The 24,278-nt window shown below is 40.0% G+C and overlaps 1 protein-coding gene across 1 annotated transcript in view; it reads right to left on the bottom strand.

The window, feature by feature from the left end:
* LAMA5 (laminin subunit alpha 5) overlaps positions 1 to 24,278 on the bottom strand; it is a 240,553-nt gene that overhangs the window by 132,180 nt on the left and 84,095 nt on the right. Inside the window, exons 6-10 of the mRNA XM_081322853.1 lie at positions 23,513 to 23,610; positions 13,240 to 13,355; positions 2,558 to 2,676; positions 1,987 to 2,077; positions 738 to 872 (exon numbers count right to left, since the gene is read on the bottom strand). Of these exons, the coding sequence (XP_081178979.1) occupies positions 738 to 872; positions 1,987 to 2,077; positions 2,558 to 2,676; positions 13,240 to 13,355; positions 23,513 to 23,610 (559 nt within the window). The remainder of the gene's footprint in view (positions 1 to 737; positions 873 to 1,986; positions 2,078 to 2,557; positions 2,677 to 13,239; positions 13,356 to 23,512; positions 23,611 to 24,278) is intronic.

Raw genomic sequence — 24,278 nt, 5'->3', positions numbered from 1 at the left:
TCTCCAGGCCATGAGCCCGGAAAGGTTGGAGAACTCTGCACTAGACTAAAATAAATTCAATTCTTCGTAAATCTAGGTTAGTCCTCAACTTACAATCCTTTATTTAGTGACTGATGTTACAATGGTACTGAAAAAAGTGACTTATGACCGGTTTTCAGCATCCCTGAGGTCACCTGATCAAAACCCGGATGCTTGGCAACTGGCTTAAAACTGCCTTAAATTGCAAGTCACATGATCACCTTTTGACACCTTCTTACAAGCAAAGTCAATGGAGAAGCCGGATTCACTCAACAATTGTGGCAAGAAAAGGTGTAAAAATGGGGCAAAGCTCACAACTGCCTTGCATAGCAACAGACCCTTTGAGTTCAATTGCGGTCGTAAGTCGAGATCCACCTGTAGGCCAATCTGGATTCCAAAATACTGCCTGCATTTTGAACTCTATCGTTTATTTCCAGTTCCATGAATTAGCTTAGCCTCATATTGGCCCTCCTGAAGACTTCACAACTTCATAGCTCAGGGGTCTCCAACCTTGGCAACTTTAAGACTTGTGGACTTCAACTCCCAGAATTCCTCAGCCAGCTGGCTGAGGAATTCTGGGAGTTGAAGTCCACAAGTCTTAAAGTTGCCAAGGTTGGAGACCCCTGTCGTGGCTGATCAGAAAGATTCCAACACCTCAAGAGAGAGGTAGACGCTCCAGAGTTATGGAGCCAGTGCTTAGTTCTGAGACTAATACATACGGTAGCAATGGGGGAAGTCCACATAATTGTCTGCACAAGCGTCACAATGTTCTCCTGAGTAGTTTGGCTTGCAGTAGCAGCGGCCGGTGAAATCTTCACAAGTGCCATCGGTAAAGTCTGAGTCACAGTTGCAGCCTAGAAGGAGAAATGATGGATGAGCAGGTCAGCATTTGTATTTATTTATTGGTGCCCCACCTTATAACCCCACTTTGAGTTATTTTACAAATAACTCAAGGCTATAAACATGCCAAATACTCTTTCCACCTCCTATTTTCCCCGCAAAAACAACCTTGTGAGGTGGGCTGGGCTAAGAGAGAGGGACTGGCCCAAAGTCACCCAGCTGGCTTTCATGCCTAAGGTGGAACTAGAACTCAGGCACCTGGCGATTGGCCCAAAGTCAGCCTGCCAATTTTCATGCCTAAGGCAGGACTAGAACTCAAGCACCTGCCGATTGGCCCAAAGGCAGCCTGCCAATTTTCATGCCTAAGGGGGGGACTAGAACTCAGGCACCTGGCGATCGGCCCAAAGGCACCCTGCCAATTTTCATGCCTAAGGGGGGACTAAAACTCAGGCACCTGGCGATCGGCCCAAAGGCACCCTGCCAATTGTCATGCCTAAGGTGAGACTAGAACTCAGGCACCTGGCGATCAGCCCAAAGTCAGTCTGTCAATTTTCATGCCTAAGGCGGGACCATGGCTCGGGAGTTGGGCCCCCCTGTATCAAACAATATTATTTTATATTCTATAATAAATTTGCTAGCATAAGTCTCCTATAAAATATTCATTGGGGAAGCCAGCAGGAAGTTGCAATCCTGTGAAGTCCTCACTCAGGGGTCTTCAAACCTGGCCCTTTTATGACTTGTGGACTTCAACTCCCAGAATTCCTCAGCCAGTTTTGCTGGCTGAGGAATTCAGGGAGTTGAAGTCCACAAGTCATAAAAGGGCCAAGTTTAAAGACCCCTGTCCTCACTTAACAACAGTAACCAGGGACTGACAGACCTGCCGTTGTTAAGGGTTGAAGTTAAGGGTCGACATCCTTGACCACCACATCAGTTAACAATGGTCTGGTCTCAATTACTGTCATATAAGTGAGAACTTACTTTGTTCAAGGGCTGCCTCTCATATCTTATTTTGACATCCTCTCATATCTTATTTTGACGTCCCATAAGAGTTTCTACCCTCTGGGATGAGAGGTTTTGAGGGATGTCCTCAGAAGGAAAATGTGTAGAGACCAGAGAGAAAATACTCACGGTAGCAAATATAAGGTGAATCAATGGAATGATCAGGAGATTTATAATATCCCGGACTGCACCTCTCACAGTTAACTCCCGTTGTATGATGCTGGAAAATAATTCATCTGTTAGCTGCCATTACTTTGAGGCACCATCAATCAACCAAACAAACTGCATTCAGTGGTAGAGCAGTAGAGAAAAACATCAAAGTCACAATTAATTAGGATTTTAAAAAAGGAAAAATATAATTCTCCTAAAATACAGGTAGTCCTCGACTTAACAACAGTTCATTTAGTGACCATTCAAAACTACAACAGCACTGAAAAAATTGACTTATGACTGTTTTTCACACTTACAACCACTGAGCACTTGGTCACCTGATCAAAATTTGGATGCTTGGCAACTGGCATGTGTTTATGACCGTTGCTGTGTCCCGGGGTCATGTGATGGCAGCTTTTGTGACCTTCTGACAAGCAAAGTCAATGGGGAAGCCAGATTCACTTAACAACCATGTTGTGGTCGTAAGTCAAGGACTTACCTATCTCTAAAGAGAATTAGAGGAAATACTATGTACAAACGAAAGTCCCACCTGACAATCAATGCAGACACCTCCTCCTTCAAACTGGTCGTAATGATTTTTGCTGGCCTTTTGACGGTCAATCTCTGGGTCATAATAGCAATCATAGGCATGGCCATTGCAATTACAGGCTGAAATAATAGAAAAGGTGATTAGAAAGCTAATACCACCCAGGGCCCTGCTTGCAGTAGCAGAATTGCTGATACGACAAAATCTGTTGCACCCAACTGGGTGGTTGGATAACTTTAAACTGATGCACACATTTGCTTATTACAAAATGCTGGTTAATCACTAACATTTTTCTAGTAATACTACTACACACACAAAAAGTCTGAGGGCTAGGAATATGAAAACAGTGCTTTGTTCGTTGTTTTACTGAATCCAGAAACTCACATCTGTTTCAGATTGCAGGAAAATTAATAAATGATCCACAACTTGTTTAAAACACTATAGGTAATCCTCAACTTACAACCATTCATTTAGTGACCGTTCAGAGTTACAATGGCACTAAAAAAAAGGTTGTTTTTAGAGACTTCCGGCCCTGCGCAGCAGCTCAGGGGTTCGAGACCCCATGCCCTCCGGCTGAGTTTCTTCCTGTTAGGGGACCCTAAATGGGCCAGAAGCCACCCCAGAGAGGTGGCAATGAAGGAAGGAAGTCCCAGGGACCTCAGAGAGACAACGGTCGACCCGATCAGTCCAGGAGAAGCCTTTCAGAAACCAACAGGAGAAAGGGTAGGCTAACTTCAGAGTCTAGCCCAAGCTGTAAGCCAGGGCTTTTCAACCAGTGGTACGGGTACCACCTGTGGTACATTGGCACCTGGCAGGTGGTATGAGACCATCCTAGAAAAGTGGTAGCGGGGGAGGGGAATGAGCTGAACTGATGGTAGCACTGCACAAGCCTGAGCGAGAGACGGCTGGAGCTGCAGCGCTGTCAGGGCCCAGCAGAAGCGCCACGATTAGCGTTTCTTCAGGGCTGTCAGAGCTCCGTGGAAGCGCAAGGATTAGCGCCAGCTCCAGCTGGAGCTCAGTGCTCATCCCGGTGCCTCTGCTGAGCCCAGAAGAAGCGCCAATCAGCTGGAATGTTGCAGCATCCCCATGGTCTTGTGATATATATTGAGATGCTTGGCAACTGATTCATATTTATGACGGTCACAGTGTCCCAGGGTCATGTGAAGTGACCAAAACCTCCTGCAACCACCCAGCAGGGGGGGGAAATAAAAACCAAACACCCCCACCCCACCCCTGCTGCCAATCCTCAACAGAAACGCTCACAACAATGAAAACCTCGGACAGGAGGAAGAGCACCGCCGGGCAGACAGGCAAGTGTCTTGCTTGGCTGTGGCTTGGGGGGCACTTTTTTCAGTGCCATTGTAACTTCGAACAGTCACTAAGCAAACTGTTGTCAGTCAAGGACTACCTGTACTTCATCACTTTTTTCCTTTTTGGGGGGGGGGCGTCATCAAATTTTTGACACCTTGCTAGGCGACTGGTGGTACTCGGATGTTGCCATATCCTAAAAGTGGCACAATGGGTGAAAAGGTTGAAAAGCCCTGCTGTAAGCAACCGAAGTTAAAAGCACTATTTTAAGCTGATTGTAAACAGTGTGCTTGAATCTGGGTAAGAACATCGATTTTCTCTATCCTACCTATCAACTTTCCTGAAGGGAGGGGGGGAAAAGAAGCAAAAACCTCTGAAAGTGAAGGAGGGTTTTTTTTTTGCCCCGCCCTTTTGCTAACAGAAGCGGCAAATTGAACTTTTTATGGAGGACTAAAATCTGAAAAATGGACCTGACACCTACTGGTGGATGAGGATTATGACATCTATGGCTTTCATGTAGTAGGACTTGGTAAAATCTGGAAAACTAATCTTTACTTGTGACCTTCAAATAACAATAGAGAACAGCTGTGACAAAAAAGAAAATAATCTGGGCTGTAGATAAAATGAGACTTACAAACTTTAGGGAACAAAAAAAAAGAACTTATTTTGAATTCTCTGGATTATAAGTATTTATTTAACTCTGACCTCAAAGCTATTTCCAGAGGGGGAAAAAAATCTGGATTCTTGGTTATCATGGAAAATCAGAGATTTATAGAAAGAACCTATCAAAAAAAATACTTTTCAAGAGGAGATAGATGATATGTTGCAACTAATTCAAATAACAATGATTTCAAACCACAAAGAAATCCAAAATAACTTTGAAAATATAAACCAACTCATCTACAATTCAATTTTATACCAAAAAAACCAAGTTCTGTTTCAGATGATACCTATATTGAAAAAGGATGCCAACCTTGATCAATGGCAGAAGGGTATTAACGAATTTATCTGGGCGGGGAAAAAACCAAGAGTTAAATTCAAGATTTTACAAGATGCCAGGGAAAGAGGGGGACTCAAGGCGCTGAATTTGAAATTGTACTATGATGCAGTTGCCTTGACCTGGGTTAGTGATTGGCTTAATCTAACTAACAAGAGAATACTTCATCTTGAGGGATGGGATTTGGTATATGGATGGCATGCATACTTGCTTTATGATAAGAAGGTAGACAGGGCTTTTAAATCCCATATTCTTAGAAGTGCTTTATTGCGTGTCTGGAAAAAGTATTATTATAAGTTAAATTATAAAATACCGATTTGGGGAATTCCTGGACACGCGATAGAGGGCGTATCTATGGGAGTGAGTATGGATATGGTTTCTTATAAGGAACTACTTAGATTGCAAGGGAATGATTGGCAACTTAAACCAGTAGAGGAGTTAAGACAAGAAAACATAAGTTACTCTTGGTTTCAATATACCCAATTGAAAGCTAGGTGGAAGTCAGATCAAAAGGTTGGCATCACAATTACAGATCAAAATTTAGTAAAGCAAATTAGAGATTCAAATTGTGCACATATAAAGAGGATATATAATGCTTTAATTGAATTGGATTCGGAAACGGAACTGGTTAAAGACTGCATGATAAAGTGGGCACAAAATATTCAGGAACCAATTTCGTTGGACACCTGGGAGATAATTTGGGTCAGAAATGTTAAATTTACCCAGGCTCAAAATTTAAGAGAAAATTTTTATAAAATGTTTTACAGATGGCATCTGGATCCCAAGAAGCTGTCCAACATGTATCCTAATCTACAGTCTAAATGTTGGAGGTGTGGTAGTTTAGAAGCTACCTATTTTCACATGTGGTGGACTTGTAGAAATATAAAAGCTTTTTGGATTAAAATTTGGTGGAACATTCAAAAGATTTTTAAGAGAAAGATAAAGTTTTCCCCGCAATTGTTTTTATTGGGCATTGTTGTAGATTGTGATGTTAAAGAAACTAACTTGATGTTGAACATGATAACGGCAGCACGGTTACTGGTGGGACAATATTGGAAGAAGGATAGTTTGCCCACTGTAGAAGAATGGGTGTTTAAAGTTTCGAATCTTGCAGAAATGTCTAAGATTTCTGCTTATCTGAAGGATCATTCACAGGAAAGATATATTTCAGTTTGGAGGAGATGGATAAATTATATTCAAAACAAATATGGGACTAAAAAGTATCATTTAGCTTATGAGTAGATTTTAGTGGGATATTGTTATTGGTACGTTGTTTGTAGTTATGTTAAAAGAGAGTTAAAGCGCATTATGAATTTGGTTAATTGTATATTATGCATAATTTTTATTTAGAATATGATTATTGTAACTATAATCCTGTAGCTCTGGGAAGTGGGGGGGGGGAAGTGGGTGGGTTTGGGGTGGGAGGGATTTGGGGATATATTGTAAAAATTTGTTTTTTTAAAACTCTTTAATAAAAAAAAACCCAGAAAAATAAAACAGAGAAGGAACAGATAAAACAGATAACATAAATTCAAGGGTAGAGACTTAAAGATGCAATTCTACAAAACAAAGAAGTATGATTTAATCCAAGTGGAAAAAAATTTACAAGAAATACTGGATTTGGAAAAAAAAACAATCTATATTTCAACACTACAAAATAAACTTGAGGATAAGAAAAAAGAGTGGATTAAACAGACTGCAGACATGCCAGGGAAAACACTAGAACTGGAGAGACAAAAAATGACAAGAGAAGCAAAGAGAAAAAGAAGGAAAAAGATTCTCAATAAAAATGAGTGGGCAAATGCCTCTAACAAAGATACTATACTTGACTTACTTTTTACATCTATAGTAACCTATAAGAATATGGAAAGTTTTTTTTTACTCAGCAGAACATATTGATTAAGAAAGAGACATTGGGCAAAAGAAAAAGGCTAAAGTGAAAATTAAGAAAATAGATGATGGGGCCTATCAGAGAGAATATTTAAAAAAAGAAACACTTATTTGAGAATGGTTAAAGAAATAGAAAAATTTTGGATGCGAATTTGACTTTAAGAGGGAGGACCCCTCAAGTAACATAGTGCTTTCTTTTTCTTTCTCCTTTTTTATTTTTGGATATGAGTAATATAAAAGAGTTGGAATGGCCTATATAAAGGAAATGCTTTAGATATCTAAAGGTGATTGACTTTAATAAAATTATAAATGGATTAAAAATGTTTTGACTAAGAGCGAAAAGACTAGAGCAGACATGTCAAACACAAGGCCCAGGGGCCGGATGTGGCCCGCGAAGTGGTTTCATGTGGCCCGCGAAGCCATCCTGGAAACAGTGAGGGAACGGCCCCCACTGCCTTGGCCCCTGCCCAGAGACCCTTCTCTTGCCAGAGACCCTCAGATCTGTCCCACTCCTGCCCAGGCCCCCATAGGCACCCTTGATGCGAACGATGTAGAGCTGGCCACGCCCACCTAGTAGGCCATACGCACTTTAGCCACGCCCACCCAGTAGGCCACGCCCACCCTGGCCATACCCACCCGGCCCCCTGAGGGCAACCGCAACACTGATGCGGCCCTCAATGAAATTGAGTTTGACACCCCTGGACTAGAGGATTAGGTTTATTAAATGGAATATTTTAAGATTAAATACATTTTCAATTATGGTAAAAAAAGAACAAAAAAATTGGAAGTAAGTAAGTAAGTAAGTAAGTAAGTAAGTAAGTAAGTAAGTAAATAAATAAATAAAAGGAGGAACCTGCCCCACTTTACATCGGGGAGGACTGTGTAGAGAGAGTTTCCTCCTTTAAATTTCTGGGAGTCTACCTCTGTGAAGATCTGACCTGGATAGTTAACACAACCCAGGTGGATAGAAAGGCCCAACAGAGGCTTCACTTTCTTAGGGTCTTGCGGAAGAACAGGGTAGAACAACGGCTAATGACCCTCTTTTACCGGTCTACTATAGAGAGCGTCCTCTCATATGGTATTGTGGTTTGGTATGCTGGTCTGACAGCCGCAGATAGGAAAGTATTACAGAGGATAGTGAGCACAGCACAAGACATTGTGGGCTGTTCCCTGACACCACTGGATCACATCGCCAGGGCTCGTTGCCTTGGAAGGTGAGGAAGATTCTCAGGGATGACTCACACCCTGGACGGTATCTCTTTACTCTCCTACCATCCGGTAGGAGATATAGGAGTATAGCCAGCCCTACCAACAGGCTGAAAAATAGCTTTTATCCGTGGGCTGTTAGGCTTTTGAATGGGACATAATCTTATGCAGAATTGACTTGGGAGGCCAGTGTGTGGTGTAGTTCGTTCACATAGTGTGGTGGGATGGAGGGTTTGTTGTCACTGTCTGTTGGGGGGAGAGAGCACGGGGGGGAGGCTCAGCTAATCTCAATGTACACATGTTGTACTTTGACAATAAAGGTTTATTATTATGTGTTAGCTTATAGGAAATAGGGATTTAAGTTGTATACTATCTTTTTATTTTGTTCTTTTTCTTATTCTCGTTCTTCTTCTTTCTCATTTTAGTCTTATTTATTCCTTAAGAAAGGTAAAAGTATTGGGTTGGTTTACATGAGAAAAAATAGATTTAAACATTTAAATGCAATTAACTCTGAGAAAATCTTAACCAGTAAAAATGTGTAGAACATTGTGGGAAAAACAAATGTAAACAAGAACTGTAAACAGGATATATGATGAGACAACCAGAATGACTAGATAGAAAAGGAATACTATTTTGAAGTGATTATTATTTGTAGAAATATTAGAAAACTTTTATACTGAATTATCATTTATTAAAACAATAAGAATTGTATGAACTTAAGGTTGGTAAAAGAAAACACTTTGGGGAAAAGAGGAAATCAAGTAAAGTTATCATGTGGATTATAGATTATAGAATTTAGTTGTTAGTGAATGTTTGTTAAATGTAAACCCAGACAACGCACTGTCTACCAAATATTAAGGTGATTGTGTTAAAAAATTAATAAAACATACTTTTTTAAAAAAGAGTGGGAACTGGACAGAATGTTAGGCTCCTACAATGGGAACCACCAGAGGAGTATTGCAGGTGATCCAATCATTGAAAAGAACAGGGTTCAACATTTTGAACCAACACACCCAAACGAGAGTGTGTGTTACTGCAAGGTAAATATGCAGGTAGACCACAACAGAGCCCAAAATTTCTGTTGCTAAGTGAAACATTTGTTAAGTGAATTTTGCCCCATTTTACGACCTTTCTTGCCACTGTTAAGTTAAATCACTGCAGATGTTAAGTTAGTAACACGGTTGTTAAGTGAACCCGGCATCCCCATTGACTTTGCTTGTCAGAAGGTCACAAAAGCAGATCACATGGCCCCGGGACACGGCAACCGTCATATATATGAGTCAGCTGCCAAGCGTCTGAATTTTGATCACGTGACCATGGGGATGCTGCAATGGTTGTAAGTGTGAAAAACGGTCCTAAGTCCCTTTTTTCAGTGCCGTTGTAACTTTGAATGGTCACTGAACGAACTGTTAAGTTGAGGACTGCTTGTACTGTAGAATGGGTTTTTAAGAGATTCTGATCATTTTCTTTTTTAATTTTCCCATCTCAGGACTGGAGTTTTCTTAGCCCTTAATTGCTCAAGATGGAAAAGGTAACTGTTGTTGTTCTTGAGAGGGAAATGTGTGCAACTGTGTTTGTTAATGAGTGAGTGTGTGTGTGTGTGTGTGTGTGTGTGTGTGTGTCTGGCAGGATATTGAACAAGGCTACAGATCCTAGTTCTGGGGTAGGCAACCTCGGCCCTTTTATGACTCGTGGACTTCAACTCCCAGAATTCCTGAGCCAGCATGGCTCAGCTTGGAAACCTCTCCCTTTCCCCTCAGCATGGCTGGCTCAGGAATTCTGGGAGTTGAAGTCCACGAGTCATAAAAGAGGCAAGGTGGCCTATCTCTGTCCTAGTTGATAGTCTTTAATTTAAAAGTCTGCCTGTTTCAAGGCTCTCTGATTCATAGCTGATTTGAAAAGAAAGAAACCTTATAAGACCGGGGGAGAAAAAGGTTCTTTTGACTGTTTTTCACACTTACGACCATTGCCGTATCCTGATGATCACGTGATCAAAATTCAAATGCTTGGCAACTGGCATGTATTTATGACAGTTGCACTGTGCCGGGGTCATAAGATCATTATTTGTGATCTTCTGACAAACAAAGTCAATGGGGAGGCCAGATTCACTTAACGAACACATAATTAACAACTGCAGTGATTCACTTAACAACAGTGGCAAAAAAAGGTTAGACATTGGGCAAAACTCACTTAACAACTGCCTTACTTACAAAGGGAATTTAGGTCTCAGCTGTGGTCATAAGTTGAAAACTACCTGTATTTCATTATACCTGTCCATAAACTATTGCCAATCATTTTTTTCAATTTCCTTGGGTTGAACATAATTTCCTTAACTTTTAGCATAATGAGTAATTTTAAAAATTTTTTTTACAAATTTTTGAATTTTTTTCTAGCCTTTCTCATTAAGCTAAGTTTGCTTTTAGCAAAGCTGTTCCACTTTCACAAATACTGTTGGTTGCCCCTTTTCTGTACTGTTTCTACCCTGTAAATTTTCCATCCCTTTCCCTATCTTTCTTCCTCAGTTATTTTCCTAATAACCTTTTGTACTGAATTGGTCTTCTTCAAACTGAACTCTTATTGCTCTCAATTCAAGGCACCGTGTAAATATTCCATCTTACTTTATGTTACAAGATAATAACAAAATAATGGAAAAACACAGCTTACAAAGCGAAGTTATGTTTGACCCTCTCAAAAATTCACTGTTTAATGTAGCATTATTGCACAATAAATATCTCAATATGAAAGCAGGCCAAGGTTTTTGCTCTAAGTTCTCCAATTATTCGATATATAAGATTGACTGAACTGTCCAGCCCCAAGTGCCATCGACCCAGGCCCTGTTATTAATGAATGAATGAATATCCCACCTTTATTACTTTCTAGGAAAATATAAATAAAATATAATGCTGTGCATCATACAGAGGAGGTTCTGCACTAACGGAAAGATCCCAACGCTATAATATTTTATTATAAAGTTGTAATAAGTCTTTATTGATTAGCCCTTGGGCCATATCAAAGTGCAAAGTTCCAGCAACAAATTGTTACTAAAATTTGATAAAAGCAATTTAAAATGGAATTTGATAAAATACAGTTTTAAATGGAATTAGAATAAAATACAATTTAAAATGAAATGGTAATAAAATACAATCTAAAATGAAATTGTAATAGTGTACAATAATTTAAGATATAGATAAAATATGATAAAATTATATTTTGGAGCTGCCCTTGCAATCTACCCCAATCAACCCCACGTATGCAGATCTCAACTGAACCCCATTTTGTTTAGGTACTGTGCTACGTTAAATGTTATTTTCAAGTTCTGGCCGGACATAAGGTAAGTTGTTTTGATATGGGGATCCCAATGGGTCATTCGTTTGGTATATAGACCAGGATACCTGTCTCTCACCCTCTTATACAGGCAACAGTCAAATAGGATGTGAGCCAGGTCTTCTACCTCTGCCGCTCCGCAAATGCAGAGACGCTCATTGTAGGGTATAGCATGAAATCTCCCATATCTGACCATTGTGTCAAGCTGTTCGAATCTCGCTTGCATAAAGTTGTAATCTTTTTGTTTCAATATGCACAACCTCCTATACAGTATATGATACACAGCATTTGCTATTTAGTTTTTCATCCACATTGTTGAGATCCTTGCATTTATTCTTCTTTTCGGCCGTCCTGAATAATTTAATAACATGTGCAAGCATCACCCATACCTGGATCAAAGTAAAAGTAACATTTTCTTTGAACTGAACCCTCCACCAAGTGACTTCAAGCAGGTTTTTTTTTTTTTTGGCAACAACACCAGTACTTTTCCATTGTGTTGTTCTGGGCTGTTTTGTCAGCTTCCCGCTCTAAGCTTCAACCCTGTGATTGTTCCGATCTTTTCCATTTCCAGAACTACCAGGTGTGACCTTCCTTAGTTCTTTTGAGTCCAGTCCAGGTCTAATTTCTCTAGGTCAAGCATCCTTGAACAGTGCCAGAAACGTCAACAGATGTAAAACAGCAGGAATATCCGTGAAGTGCTGCTTAATATTAAGGCCCAGAACCAATGCTGCTTGCCAACTTGGAAGGGGAAAAGGTTGATTTGAACATTTAAAATGTCTTAAAAGTTGACTTGTTCAGAGCCAGCTTGCTTCCAGATGCCAACTGGGTGGCAAAGGATTTCTTCTGAGTCAGCCCCAAGTGAAAAAGGATTCACTCAGGAACTGTGTTGATCGATATCTCAGACGTAAAAAAAAGAAAAAGAAACCAAAATCTTTTTTTGGTTGTAAAATGGGGCAAAACTCACTTGACAAATGTCTAACTTAGCAACAGAAATGTTCGGCTCAAATGTGGCCTTAAATCAAGGACTACTTGTAATTAAACTAAGGAGACACAACTAGGCTCAGTGCAATTTCTCTGCGAATTCTCCTCGCAGGCCCCCTAAATTAGCTCTTCTGCAGCTACATAATCTTGGGGAGCACCTGCGGCCGGCGTCAACTTCCCTCCGCCCAGTGCGCTCCCACAGAGAGGGCCTCCTCAGGGTGCCACCGGTCAAAGAATGCCGACTGGTGGCCCCCAGGGGGAGGGCGTTCTCTGTGGGCGCACCGGATTTATGGAACCATCTTCCGGTCGAGCTCTGGACGGCGCCTGATCTCCGCTCCTTCCGGCGCGATCTTAAAACCCACCTTTTTGAACAAGCCGGCCTGACCTGATGGGATGGGGTTGGGTTTTATAAATTGGCCTTAACTTTTAATCTGTACTAATTTATTACGGGCATCACTGTTTAATTACTTTTTAATAATTTTTTATTTTTGTATCTTGTTTTTATTATGTATTGCCCTGTTCACCGCCCTGAGTCCTTCGGGAGAAGGGCGGTATACAAATTAAATAAATAAATAAATAAATAAATAAATAAATAAATAAATAAATAAATAAATAAATAAATAAATAAATAAATAAATAAATAAATAAATAATCATCTCTGCTCTTCTCAGCCAAGATCCTTCGTGAATCAATCCAATTCTAAACAAATTCATACAATGGCTGGGCAAGTTATTTTCTCCCTCTGGTTGGGAAAGAAGAGATTAAGATGCAAATGGGTGCCTCCAAGTTTGCTCTTGCTTACAAAGCCAATGGCACTGTCTATCAACCCTCTGTGGTCAGCAGAAGCCATGGAGAACATCATATGCATTTGCTTCTGGTTTTGCAATGACTTATGTCATGAGCCTTAAATAAAGATAAGGCAGAGAAAGAAGCATGAAGGTAGGTGGAAGGTGTCCATTCTGTTTATTATAAAACTTACGTTCACATTCATTGGCACTGTCGGTAGTGGCTGGTTTCCAAGGCAACTGGTTGAATCCTGGACAACAGTGATCACACGACCCACCACAGGTATTGTGTTGACAGTCGCACTGCAACCTGCAAATGAAAGGACAGTGAATCCAATGCAAAAAGTCTGTCTGGATGTATCACACCAATTGCTTTTACATGACCCTGAATTTTGGAGTACCAGCTGGCCTATGTTCTCCATGGTCTATCATGGTCTACAGAATAATAGAATTGGAAGAGATTGTGGAGGTCTTCTAGTCCAACTCCCTGCTCAAGCAGGAGACCCTATACCATTTCAGACAAGTGGTTATCCAGTCTCTTCTTGAACACCTCCAGTGATGGAGCGCCCACAACTGCTGGAGGCAAGCCTTTCCACTGATTAATTGTTCTCACTGTTAGGAATTTTCTCCTTAATTCTAGGTTGCTTCTCTCCTTGATTACTTTCATCCATTGCTTCTTGCCTGCCTTCAGTTGCTTTGAAGAATAGGTTGACCCGCCCCCCCCTCTTCTTTGTGGCAGCCCCTCAAATATTGGAACACTGCTGTCATGTCACCCTTAGTCCTTCTGTTCATTAAAGTAGACATACCCAGTTCCTGCAAGTGTTCTTCATGTGTTTTAGCCTCCAGGCCTTACTCTTAAAATGATTGATACTGTTTCTCCGTGAGTGGAAAATACAGATCACACAGTGGTAAAGGATCTCAGGATGTACTTTTTTAAGCCTTTAAAATTTATCACTCGTTTATCCGAATATAAAACAGAAAGAAAATGAAAATAACGGGAAACCTGGGGAGGAAAAAGGGAAAAAAAGACAGTGGGGGATAGAAGAGGGGGGGGGGAAAGGTGTTGACTTCCGACTCTTTTTAGCACAACTCAAAATAATAACGTTACAGCCTCAACTTTTTATTTTCGCACAATAATATATATACCAGCCATTTCCATAACAGCAATCCTATCCCATCGGCAAAACCAAAATCAAAAGTTTCATTTCCCCCCCCCTCCATCGCAAGCACAAAATCCAGAAGTGATTTCCAAATGGAGAACGTCCTTTTTGTGTGTGTGTGTGTACCTGGCTTACCTGTATGCCCTTCAGCTTTGGATTTTATCAGATGAGACTTGCAGGTTGTTGTTTTTTTAAAGGCAATTCTGAAAGTTCCTGGCAAGAATTTTGTCTCGTCTACTGGTTTATCAAGAGGTGACCTCATGTTACAAAATTCCATTCCCCAGTACCGCCCAAAGAAAATACTGTCAGCTGCATGGTTAATAAAGTCCTGTTCCAAGCTTTTATCTCTACAATTACTCATTTCCCCCCTTGAGGTCTGCCTCTGCCTCCCTTGGCACACACATGTACACTTCGCAGTGTTCGCTTGTTCACAATCCATGACTTAAAAATAGTTACATCTTCTATTTAAAAAAATAAACACCGATGTACCAACGGCTACAGGAATTTCAAAGGAGCATCTACTTCTGCATGTAACTACTACTAGTCCTTAGTGACTGTTCAAAATGAAAAAAGTGACTTATTCACACTTTTTTCCACACTTACGATGACTGCAGCATCCCCGCGGGCACATGATCAAAATTCAGATGCTTGGCAAGTGATTCATATTTATGACAGCTGCAGTGTCCCGGGGTTATGTGATCCCCTTTCATGACGTTCTGAAGAGCAACATCAATGGGGGAGCCAGATTCATGAAACAACCGTGTGGCTAACTTAACAGCTGCAGTGATTCACTTAACAACTGTGGCAAGAAAGGTTGTAAAATGGGTCAAAACTCACTTAACAGCAGAAATGTCAGGCTCAATTGTAGTTGTTAAGTCAAGGACAACATGGTTTGGGTGCCATCTTCTCTAGTAGAGAAGTTTCATTTGTGAAGCCAGGTATTATGGCTTAGTGTTGGGTATACTCACACTCTTATAGGTTTAAATAATCAGGCTTAGAATGATACAGGAATGATATGTAGAAGAAATAAAACCAAATCCTTCTGTAATCATCAGAACAAAGATTATGGTATCTGAGTGGGTGCAAAAAGTTATTTTAATTTATAATTGTAACCTGCAAATTTGCCCCTTTCCCATGAAATTTGCAAAAATGCAAATACACATTGAGGCATCCCCAAAATCTTACACAATATTTTTGAAATAGTTGTCTCTTCTATTTGGGATAGCTGTGCTTATACAAAATAAACAAAAATAATGTCCCCTATGCATATAACCCTGAAGGAATGCAATGAATGTATAAATATATAGGTTGGAATCACATTCCTGGTTGTGTTTCAGGTTTCAAAATCACTTAGGATTTATTTACTGAATAATAATTCAGTAAACATTGCCAGGGAGAGTTACCTAAACAATTTTCTTAATGCAATGGACTAGGATGAGTGCAAAAATTAGACACAAAAGGGAATGTAATAACAACAACAACAACATTTTAAGAAGATACCTGGTTGATACCTAGGATGCTGGCAGCTACCCGTGTCAACCATTAGTGCCAGTCAGTTTGAGTGTTCAGTTGACTGAGTTTCATGTTTTATGAATAAAAGTTTTATATAATAATAATAATGAAGAAACCTTGGAGGTCTTCTAGTCCAACCCCGTGCTCATGCAGGAAACCCAAAAGACAAATGATTGTCCAGTCTCTTCTTAAAAACTTCCAGTGTTGGAGCATTCACAACTTCTGAAGGCAGATTGTTCCACTGATTAATTGTTCTAACTGTCAGGAAGTTTCTCCTTAGTTCCAGGTTGCTTCTCTCCTTGACTAGTTTCCATCCGTTGCTTCTTGTCCTGCTTTCAGGTGCTTTGGAGAATAGCTTGGCTCCCTCTTCTTTGTGGCAGCCCCTGAGATATTGGAACACTGCTATCATGTCCCCTCTCGCCCTTCTCTTCATTAAACTAGACATACCCAATTCCAGCAACCGTTCCTTGTATGTTTTAGCCTCCAATCCCCTAATCATCTTTGTTGCTCTTCTCTGTACTCTTTCTTCTCTGTACTCTTTTACATCGCAGTGACCACAACTTTTAATAAACTCAATGAGTCCATCTATGGTAACTGATTCAGAAATGTCACCAATGTTCTGCTCCAATATTCTTGTATCTCATAATCTGGGCTGGCCCTTTGTATTGATGGTGAATTAAACTGCATGAATGAATGCAAAAGAACACTGGAGAAATAAGGAGAAATTTCCTGACAGTGAGAACTATCAATCAATGGAATGACTTGCTTTCAAGAGTTTTGGGTGCTCCAACACTGGAGGTTTTTGAGATGAGACTGGACAACAATTTGTCCGAAATGGAATCGGGTTTCTGGCCTGAGCAAGGAGTTGGACTGGAAGGCCTCCAAGGTCCCTCTCAACTCAGGAAGGAAGGAAGGAAGGAAGGAAGGAAGGGAGGGAGGGAGGGAGGGAGGGAGGGAGGAAGGAAGGAATCTTTCCCATGTACACATCTGATTATTGGACAGGTTTAAAAAAAGGAAGGAATAGCTTGAATCACTCCTGAGAATGAAAGACTACTTTTGAAAGGATTAATCTCTTTTCAAAGAAGCATCACCAAATATCCAGCCCTTTTCTCTTTGGTTCACATTCAGAAGGAAGGTGAACTCGAACATATTGCAAAATCCGCTGAAATGTTGCCAGCTCGTATATCATGAGAAAGATAGGAGAAGGATCTGCAAAAACAGATTGTCTCTAGGATGTCGTGGAGAAAAGCAGATTGTTGAAAAGTCCCTTGAAACAGAGTTCTCCAGCACCATTCCGGAGCCTAACAATGGCTATAACACAATTGCAGATATCTTGACCAAAAATGACTGATGAGCCTTAAAGACAAAAGGGAATGGACACAAGAAAAATGCATTTCCTTCCAAGAAAATGTACATCAAAAACTGGCCTGTCAGATCAAGCTAAAGTTACAACATTCTTTCCCACAAAATGCAAACCAAATGCTTCTGAATCACTCAAGAGAGGATGTAGAAGCCTTGAGGACAACTGTCCACAACAGAACGTGACAAAAAGCACTGAAATCTTCACAAATCAGGGTGAGGACCGAAGAGAGGAAGAAGGCCCTCCCTCTGTACGGTATAATTCAGCTTTCAGTGCCAGCTCTTGAAATTCGGAAGGCATTTTTTTTCAGAACAACTTCAGATAATGAAGTTTCATTTGTTGTTGTCACAAGCCGTAAAAAACTATTCACAGAGAAGTTGCGGCATCAAAACAATCAAAACACTCCTTTAAAAGGAACCAAAGCAAATGACGCTTTGCAGGTAGTCCTCAACTTACGACTGTAATTGTGATCATAAATCATGATGGTTGTTAAGCAGGTCGCCAGGTGACCATAGCCTGATTTTATGACCCTTTTTTTGTAGCAGCTGTTAAGTGAATTGTCACAATAGTTTAAAGACAGGGATCTTCAAACTTGGTCCTTGTGGACTTCAACTTCCAGAATTCCTCAGCCGGGTATGCTGGCTGAGGAATTCTGGGAGTTGAAGTCCACAAGTCATAAAAGGGCCAAGTTTGAAGTCCCGTGGTTAAAGAGAATCCATTTCCTGCAATGGGGTTTTCTGCCAAAAAAGAGAAAATCAATACAAGCCAGTTGCCAAGCACCCAAAATGCAATCATGTGACCAGGGGCCATAGGGCAGCCATCAAAACTTCGAATCTGGATCATAAGTAGCCCTGTGGGGTTCCATCATCATTTTGAACGGTTGCTAAGCAACTAGTCGTACATCAAGGATTGCTTTCAGAGATGAGATTTAGCAATTTTTGAGAAAATTATATACCCTAATACAGGTAAGTCCTCAACTTACAACCATTCGTTTAGTGACTGTTCAAAGTTACAACAGCACTGAAAAAAGCAACTTATGACCAGTTCTCACACTTATGACCATTGCAGCATCCCTATGGTCACGTAATCAAAATTTGGATTCTTCGCAACTGACTCATATTTATGATGGTTGCAGTGTCCCAGAAGAGGTCATGTGATCCCCTTATGCGACCTTCCGACAAGCAAAGTCAATGGGGAAGCCAGATTCACTTAACAAGCGTGTTACTAACTTCCTAACTGCAGTGATTCACTTAGCAAATTTATTTATTTTATTTATTTTATTGCATTTATATACCGCCCTTTCCCTGAGGACTCAGGGCGGTTTACAGGGAGTTAAAAATCAACCATACAAAAGTTAAAAAACCAATTTAAAAAAGATTAAACCCAACCCTGTACGATTAAAAACCCCAATTAAAATAAATTTCTCCTCAGCCTGGGCCCGAGAGCTCAAAGATCCAGGTCTTCAGGCCCCGGCGGAATGATCGGAGGGGGCGGTCCTCAGCTCCACTGGCAGCTGGTTCCAGAGGGCAGGGGCCCCCACTGAGAAGGCCCTATCCCTGGGTGTCACCCGCCGGCAATCTCTTACCGGCAAGAAAGGTCATAAAATGGGGCAAAACTCACTTAACAGATGTCTCACTTACCAAAAGAAATGTGGGGCTTCATTGTGGCCGTTAAGTCAAAACCCCATAAACCCCCACCCTGCCTGGTGACAACAATCAAATGAGTCACTTGATGGGGTCCATAGCATTCTAGGGTCCCCAGATCCATTGACAAAACCATGTCTTCGGGGTCTTGTGAAAGAGTGCTAAAGTGGGGGCCAATATGTTCTACGGGCAGGGATCCACCACAGAGAAGGTCCTTCTTGGTCACGCCAGATGGACCTCCTTATGAGAGGAGAAGTTATAATCCTCCTAGGAGAAGTTATTATAATGTTTGGCTTGAAAGGACAAATATTCCGATAAATATAAATGCTCCCAATGTAATCATCATCAATCCCCAATCCTTCTTCCTTTTAAATCCAAAATTAAATCCCTTCACCCTGGGCCCTATTCATCAGTCTAGAAATTAAGAAACAAATGCTCCACGTATTTCATTGGCAGAGGTAGCCAACATTTCCAGTTTGCGTGGAGAATGAGCAACCTGCCAACATCCTTCAAAGAGTTTACATTTTTCACTGGTGAACATGTACACAATGCAAGAGTAACACAGACACATGCAGTATATCTTGAGTATTCTGCTGGCTTCTCCACTGATGAGTTGTTACTCAAGAGCCTCCCGTAAAATAGCTATTACCAAATACAAGGTTTTAAAAAGCTAGAGATGTAACACAAGATCTTTCATTTGCAGAATGTCGATGGAGATTCTCCATCATCCAGGTCATGGTTGTCCCAAAGGTGCTTTTCCAAAAGGCAACTGGCAAACTTTCTTGGTTTTTTTCCTTGAAAACATTTGGAAAACTTTGGGAAAAGTGCAAAGAAGAGCAACTAAGATGATTAAGGGCCTGGAGACAAAAACATATGAAGAACAGTTGAAAGAATTGGGTATGGCTTGTTGTTGTTGTTAGTTGCGAAGTCGTGTCCGACCCATCGCGACCCCATGGACAACGTTCCTCCAGGCCTTCCTGTCCTCTACCATCTTCTGGAGTCCATTTAGGCTCACGCCTACTGCTTCAGTGACTCCATCCAGCCACCTCATTTTGCGATTGTGTCCTGATATTAAGTACCATGGTACCTAGGCACCCAACTGCTTTGAAACTCATTAAATTTGGTACCTAACATCTTTCGGCACGAAAATTTTATCCTGGTTACTCATTGTTTGTTTGGTACTCGGCACTTAAGCTAGCACTTGTCAGTGTTGACAGCCTTGTGACTCACTACATTATTCTTAATGTAGTGGGAAAATTTTGCTTGATACTCATCATTTTTGGTGCTCATCGCACCTCCCAGAACCAACTAACAATGAATACCTAGGTACCACTGTATTAAAAACCCAGAGCAAAAACCCAGATCAAAGATCCAAATCTAATTGTGATGTTGTAATATACATTTCACTAGTCTGGGGTCACTGTGATAGAGTAGAGTGGAATGGAATGAATGGAATAGAATGGAATAGAATAGAATAGAATAGAATAGAATAGAATAGAATAGAATAGAATAGAATAGAATAGAATAGAATAGAATAGAATAGAATAGAATAGAATAGAATATCTTTATTGTCACTTTGTTGTTGTTGTTAGCTGCGAAGTCGTGTCCGACCCATCGCGACCCTATGGACAATGTTCCTCCAGGCCTTCCTGTCCTCTACCATCTTCTAGAGTCCATTTAAGCTCACGCCTACTGCTTCAGTGACTCCATGCAGCCACCTCATTCTCTGTCGTCCCCTTCTTCTCTTGCCCTCCATCTTTCCCAGCATTAGGCTCTTCTCCAGTGAGTCCTTCCTTCTCATTAGGTGGCCAAAGTATTTGAGTTTCAACTTCAGGATCTGGCCTTCTAAAGAGCAGTCAGGGTTGATCTCCTCTAGGACTGACCGGTTTGATTGCCTTGCAGTCACTTTAAATGTACACTAATTGGCATACATTAAAATGAAATTTTGTTGCATACAGGAACAGAAGGTTTATGGTCATTTTGATAAATCAATGAATAAAGAATATGAGATACATTTCTGATGATTTTTAACATGGCACTTCTTTTCATCTTTATGGATAATGTGGAGAACAAGAAGAGCTGCTTGTCAACTTTTTTTTATGCTGGGACTTAAAATGAAAGAGCAGACATGTATATGTAGGAAACAGGCTTTCCCCACCATCATTCTCTTTCAATTTAATATTTATAGTTGCTAGCCATGGTTTTGGGAAGAATAACATGGTGTAAAGTCTTGAAGTGGTTTTGATCGATCTTTCAAGAGTGAGTTTTATCAATACACATACAGTATGGTATCTAGCAAAATATATTACTTTGGTATAATGTAAAGTTGGTACATTCCTAATTTTCAGATCAGAAGTGGTAAAATGGAGTTTTGTTTATCAATTCTCTGTTAATCTCTGATTATCTCTGTTTATGAACTGGCTCTTTTATCAGTGTTGTGGGAAAAAAGTTGTTGTTAGCTGCAAAGTCATGTCCGACCCATCGCGACCCCATGGACAACGTTCCTCCAGGCCTTCCTGTCCTCTACCCTCTTCTGGAGTCCATTTAAGCTTATCAAAAGACTTATCAAAATTATTCAGTGTGGTGAAGGTTTATTCCTAGGTTAAAAACTGAGCTGTTGTTCCTCTCTGCTGTTTCCCTCATTTTCATTTTCTGTTTATCCTATCTTTTTAAAACACGTAGGCTCCAAAAACATTTTTTTTAACTTAAAAAAAGATTACATTACCTTCTTATTTCTCCCTTCTACAGATTTCACTATAAATTAATTTCAGAAAAAACGCAACGATTTATATTTACTGGTACCAGCAACAATAAGAAAAAAGTAATGGAATTCCATTGTGGGAAAATCCCAAATTTCTCTGGGAAAAAGATAAAAGGAAACATAATAAAAAAATATCTAGAGGAAATGGTTGATGTAATTAACATAAACTTCATGGGACTTTCCAAAACCACTAATTGCCTAATTTTAGCTTCAAGTAGACGTTGTCTTTTTAGTGTATTTGGTATTAACAATGGAATCTTAATCCAATTTAGCAAAGAGATTGTTATTAACGTGGGGCTTTGAAAGCAAGCAGATAGCAAAACACAAACGTATACTTCCTCTGAAGAACTAAATACAAGGCCCGTGTTTGGTTCATAGATGTACTGCATCTACAAGAGGTAGAAACAATATTTCAATAGAATAAGATGAAAGCTCAATTCTTCAGTATTTATTAGATCCATGATTAGTTCTTCTTGTTATCCATGCCAGGAACCATCTCCAAATCCATCACTTCACAATGTCTACTTCTACTTCCTACGGGAAAGGGCGGTATATAAATTCAATAAAATTCAAATACTGTAAACACTGAAAAAAGTGTTGCTTTTTGTTGCTCTTGAAATGTTCCTATGCTTCTTGCGCTGTTCAAAATTTGCCTTCCTTTTCAGGATTAATCTTCTCCTAATTGTAGGAGATGGTCAGGCTGAGTCCAAGGGCGGGGTCAAATGTATCATTAGTTTGAAGTCTCTACGACTCCATAAGAGAACTAAATCCAGACCTGTGAATTACATTGATTCTTATCTAGTGCCAATTTGTCTTGAGCGTTAGAAGATCAGATCGGAACTCGTATTTTTGAACTCCATCCCAACTCCTGATTTTTTGCACCTGACAATATATTCTTGAACTCAGGAAAACAAAGCAGTTTACCATGTTCACTTCTTTGTCATCAATTCTGAATTTACCAAGCACATTGCTTGACGTTTCCTTCAATATTTAACATTTTTTTACTTTCATAACAAGTCTTGGTTTGGGTCCAAAGCAGTGTCTTCTCCGTATCACAGAACTGTTCGTGTTTTAATCTCCAATACAGATTCCAGATGTTATCCTTTCCAATCCTATCATTATTTGAATATATTGAATGTATAATTTAAATAGATATGAGATCACTATACATGCTTACTTTATTTCCTTACCCTGTCTATTCCCCAGATATAGTTCTTAACAGAAGCTTTTGGCTCCCTGTAAAGTTTCCACAGAAGAATATTTGAGCGTTCTGTTACACCCATTAGCCATAATAAGAACCACATTCAGGCATGATTTAATAAGTCAAAGGCCTTGATGTACACAAGGAGCAAAATCTCTTGCTCTCTAAATCATCCATTTTATGTTAGCTTTCATTTTGCACAGCCTTTTTTGAAACCTGTCTGTTTAATGCAGGGGTCCCCAACTATTCTGTTATCATGGAACTACCAAGAAGAAAAACATACTTCCACCAATATTGGCAAGAGAAGTTACTGAATATAAACAGGAAACCATATTCACTAGCACAGATGATGTTACCTAGTTGGGTAATGAAATATCTGCAAGGAAACAACCAAGCTCAGAGAGCACCAAGGTCTCCACAGTTCAACCCTTAGCTATGTATTCTTTTCATCCAGGTCACGGTTGTCCCAAAGGTGATTTTTCAAGAGGCAACTGGACTTTCTTGTTTTTCTTTGAAGACACATTTCGCAACTCATCCAAGAAGCTTCTGAAGAGCTGAAGAAGCTTCTTGGATGAGAAGCAAAACGTCTTCAAAGAAAAACAAGAAAGCCCAGTTGCCTCACGAAAAAGCACCTTTGGGTCTTCTACTGAATGATCAATTTATTTATTGTACATTTCTACACAGTTTCTAACTTCTCTTGTAATATAAACGTGATACTTACATCGACAATTATAGTGATGTTTAGGTCCCTTTGCGTTCCTTTCAAAAATTGATTTATGCTTTGAATATCAATCTACTTTGATTAAGGTGGTTTTTCAAGGAAGACTTACCTGTAAGGATCTTTAGGGTCCTTGGCGTCACAGACGTCAGCATGCCCATGGCAAACACAGCGCCCTCCGATGCTGATATCTTTGATGCTGTAGTAATACTAGAAAAATCAAAAGTTCCTTCGTCAAGTTTGCAAAAAACGCATTCTCACCAATGTGAGAAAATCAAGAGCATAAATATTCACTCAAGAGCAAAGCTAGTCTTGGTTGGACAATCAAGTAAGTAATTTACAAGTAAAGAAGACCAGCACTCACAACTTAGTTTATATGTGTGTGTGTGTATATGTGTGTATGTGTGTGTGTGACTATCTGAATATGACTATCTGAATGATGTACTGTTTTTCTTTTTGCTGTGGAAATCTAGTCTGATTAATCTTATTTTATAACATCCTAAAAATCCTAAAATGCTTTGATTAGAAATTGACAAAGGCAATGAAATAGTTATATCTTTCAGTATTTTTCTTTATTTTTTTCACCTCATTATTAGATTTTTATCCTGGCCTTTATTATTTTATCAATTACTTAAGGCAGTGAACAAACATAAAACTCCTTCTTCCTTCTATTATCCTCACAACAACAACCCTGTGAGGAAGGTTGGGTTGAAAGAGACTGACTGGCCCAATCACCCAGTAGATTTTCATGCCTAGAAAGGACTAGAACTCACAGTCTCCTGGTGATTGGCCCAAAGTTACTTAGCCGGCTTTCATACTTAAGGCGTGACTAGAATTTATAGTCTCCTGGTGACTGGCCCCAAATAACCAACCACTTT

Source organism: Vipera berus (genome assembly GCF_964194415.1).
Source record: "Vipera berus genome assembly, chromosome: 3".
Lineage (NCBI taxonomy): Eukaryota > Metazoa > Chordata > Lepidosauria > Squamata > Viperidae > Vipera > Vipera berus.
This window is presented reverse-complemented; position numbering and strand designations above follow the sequence as displayed.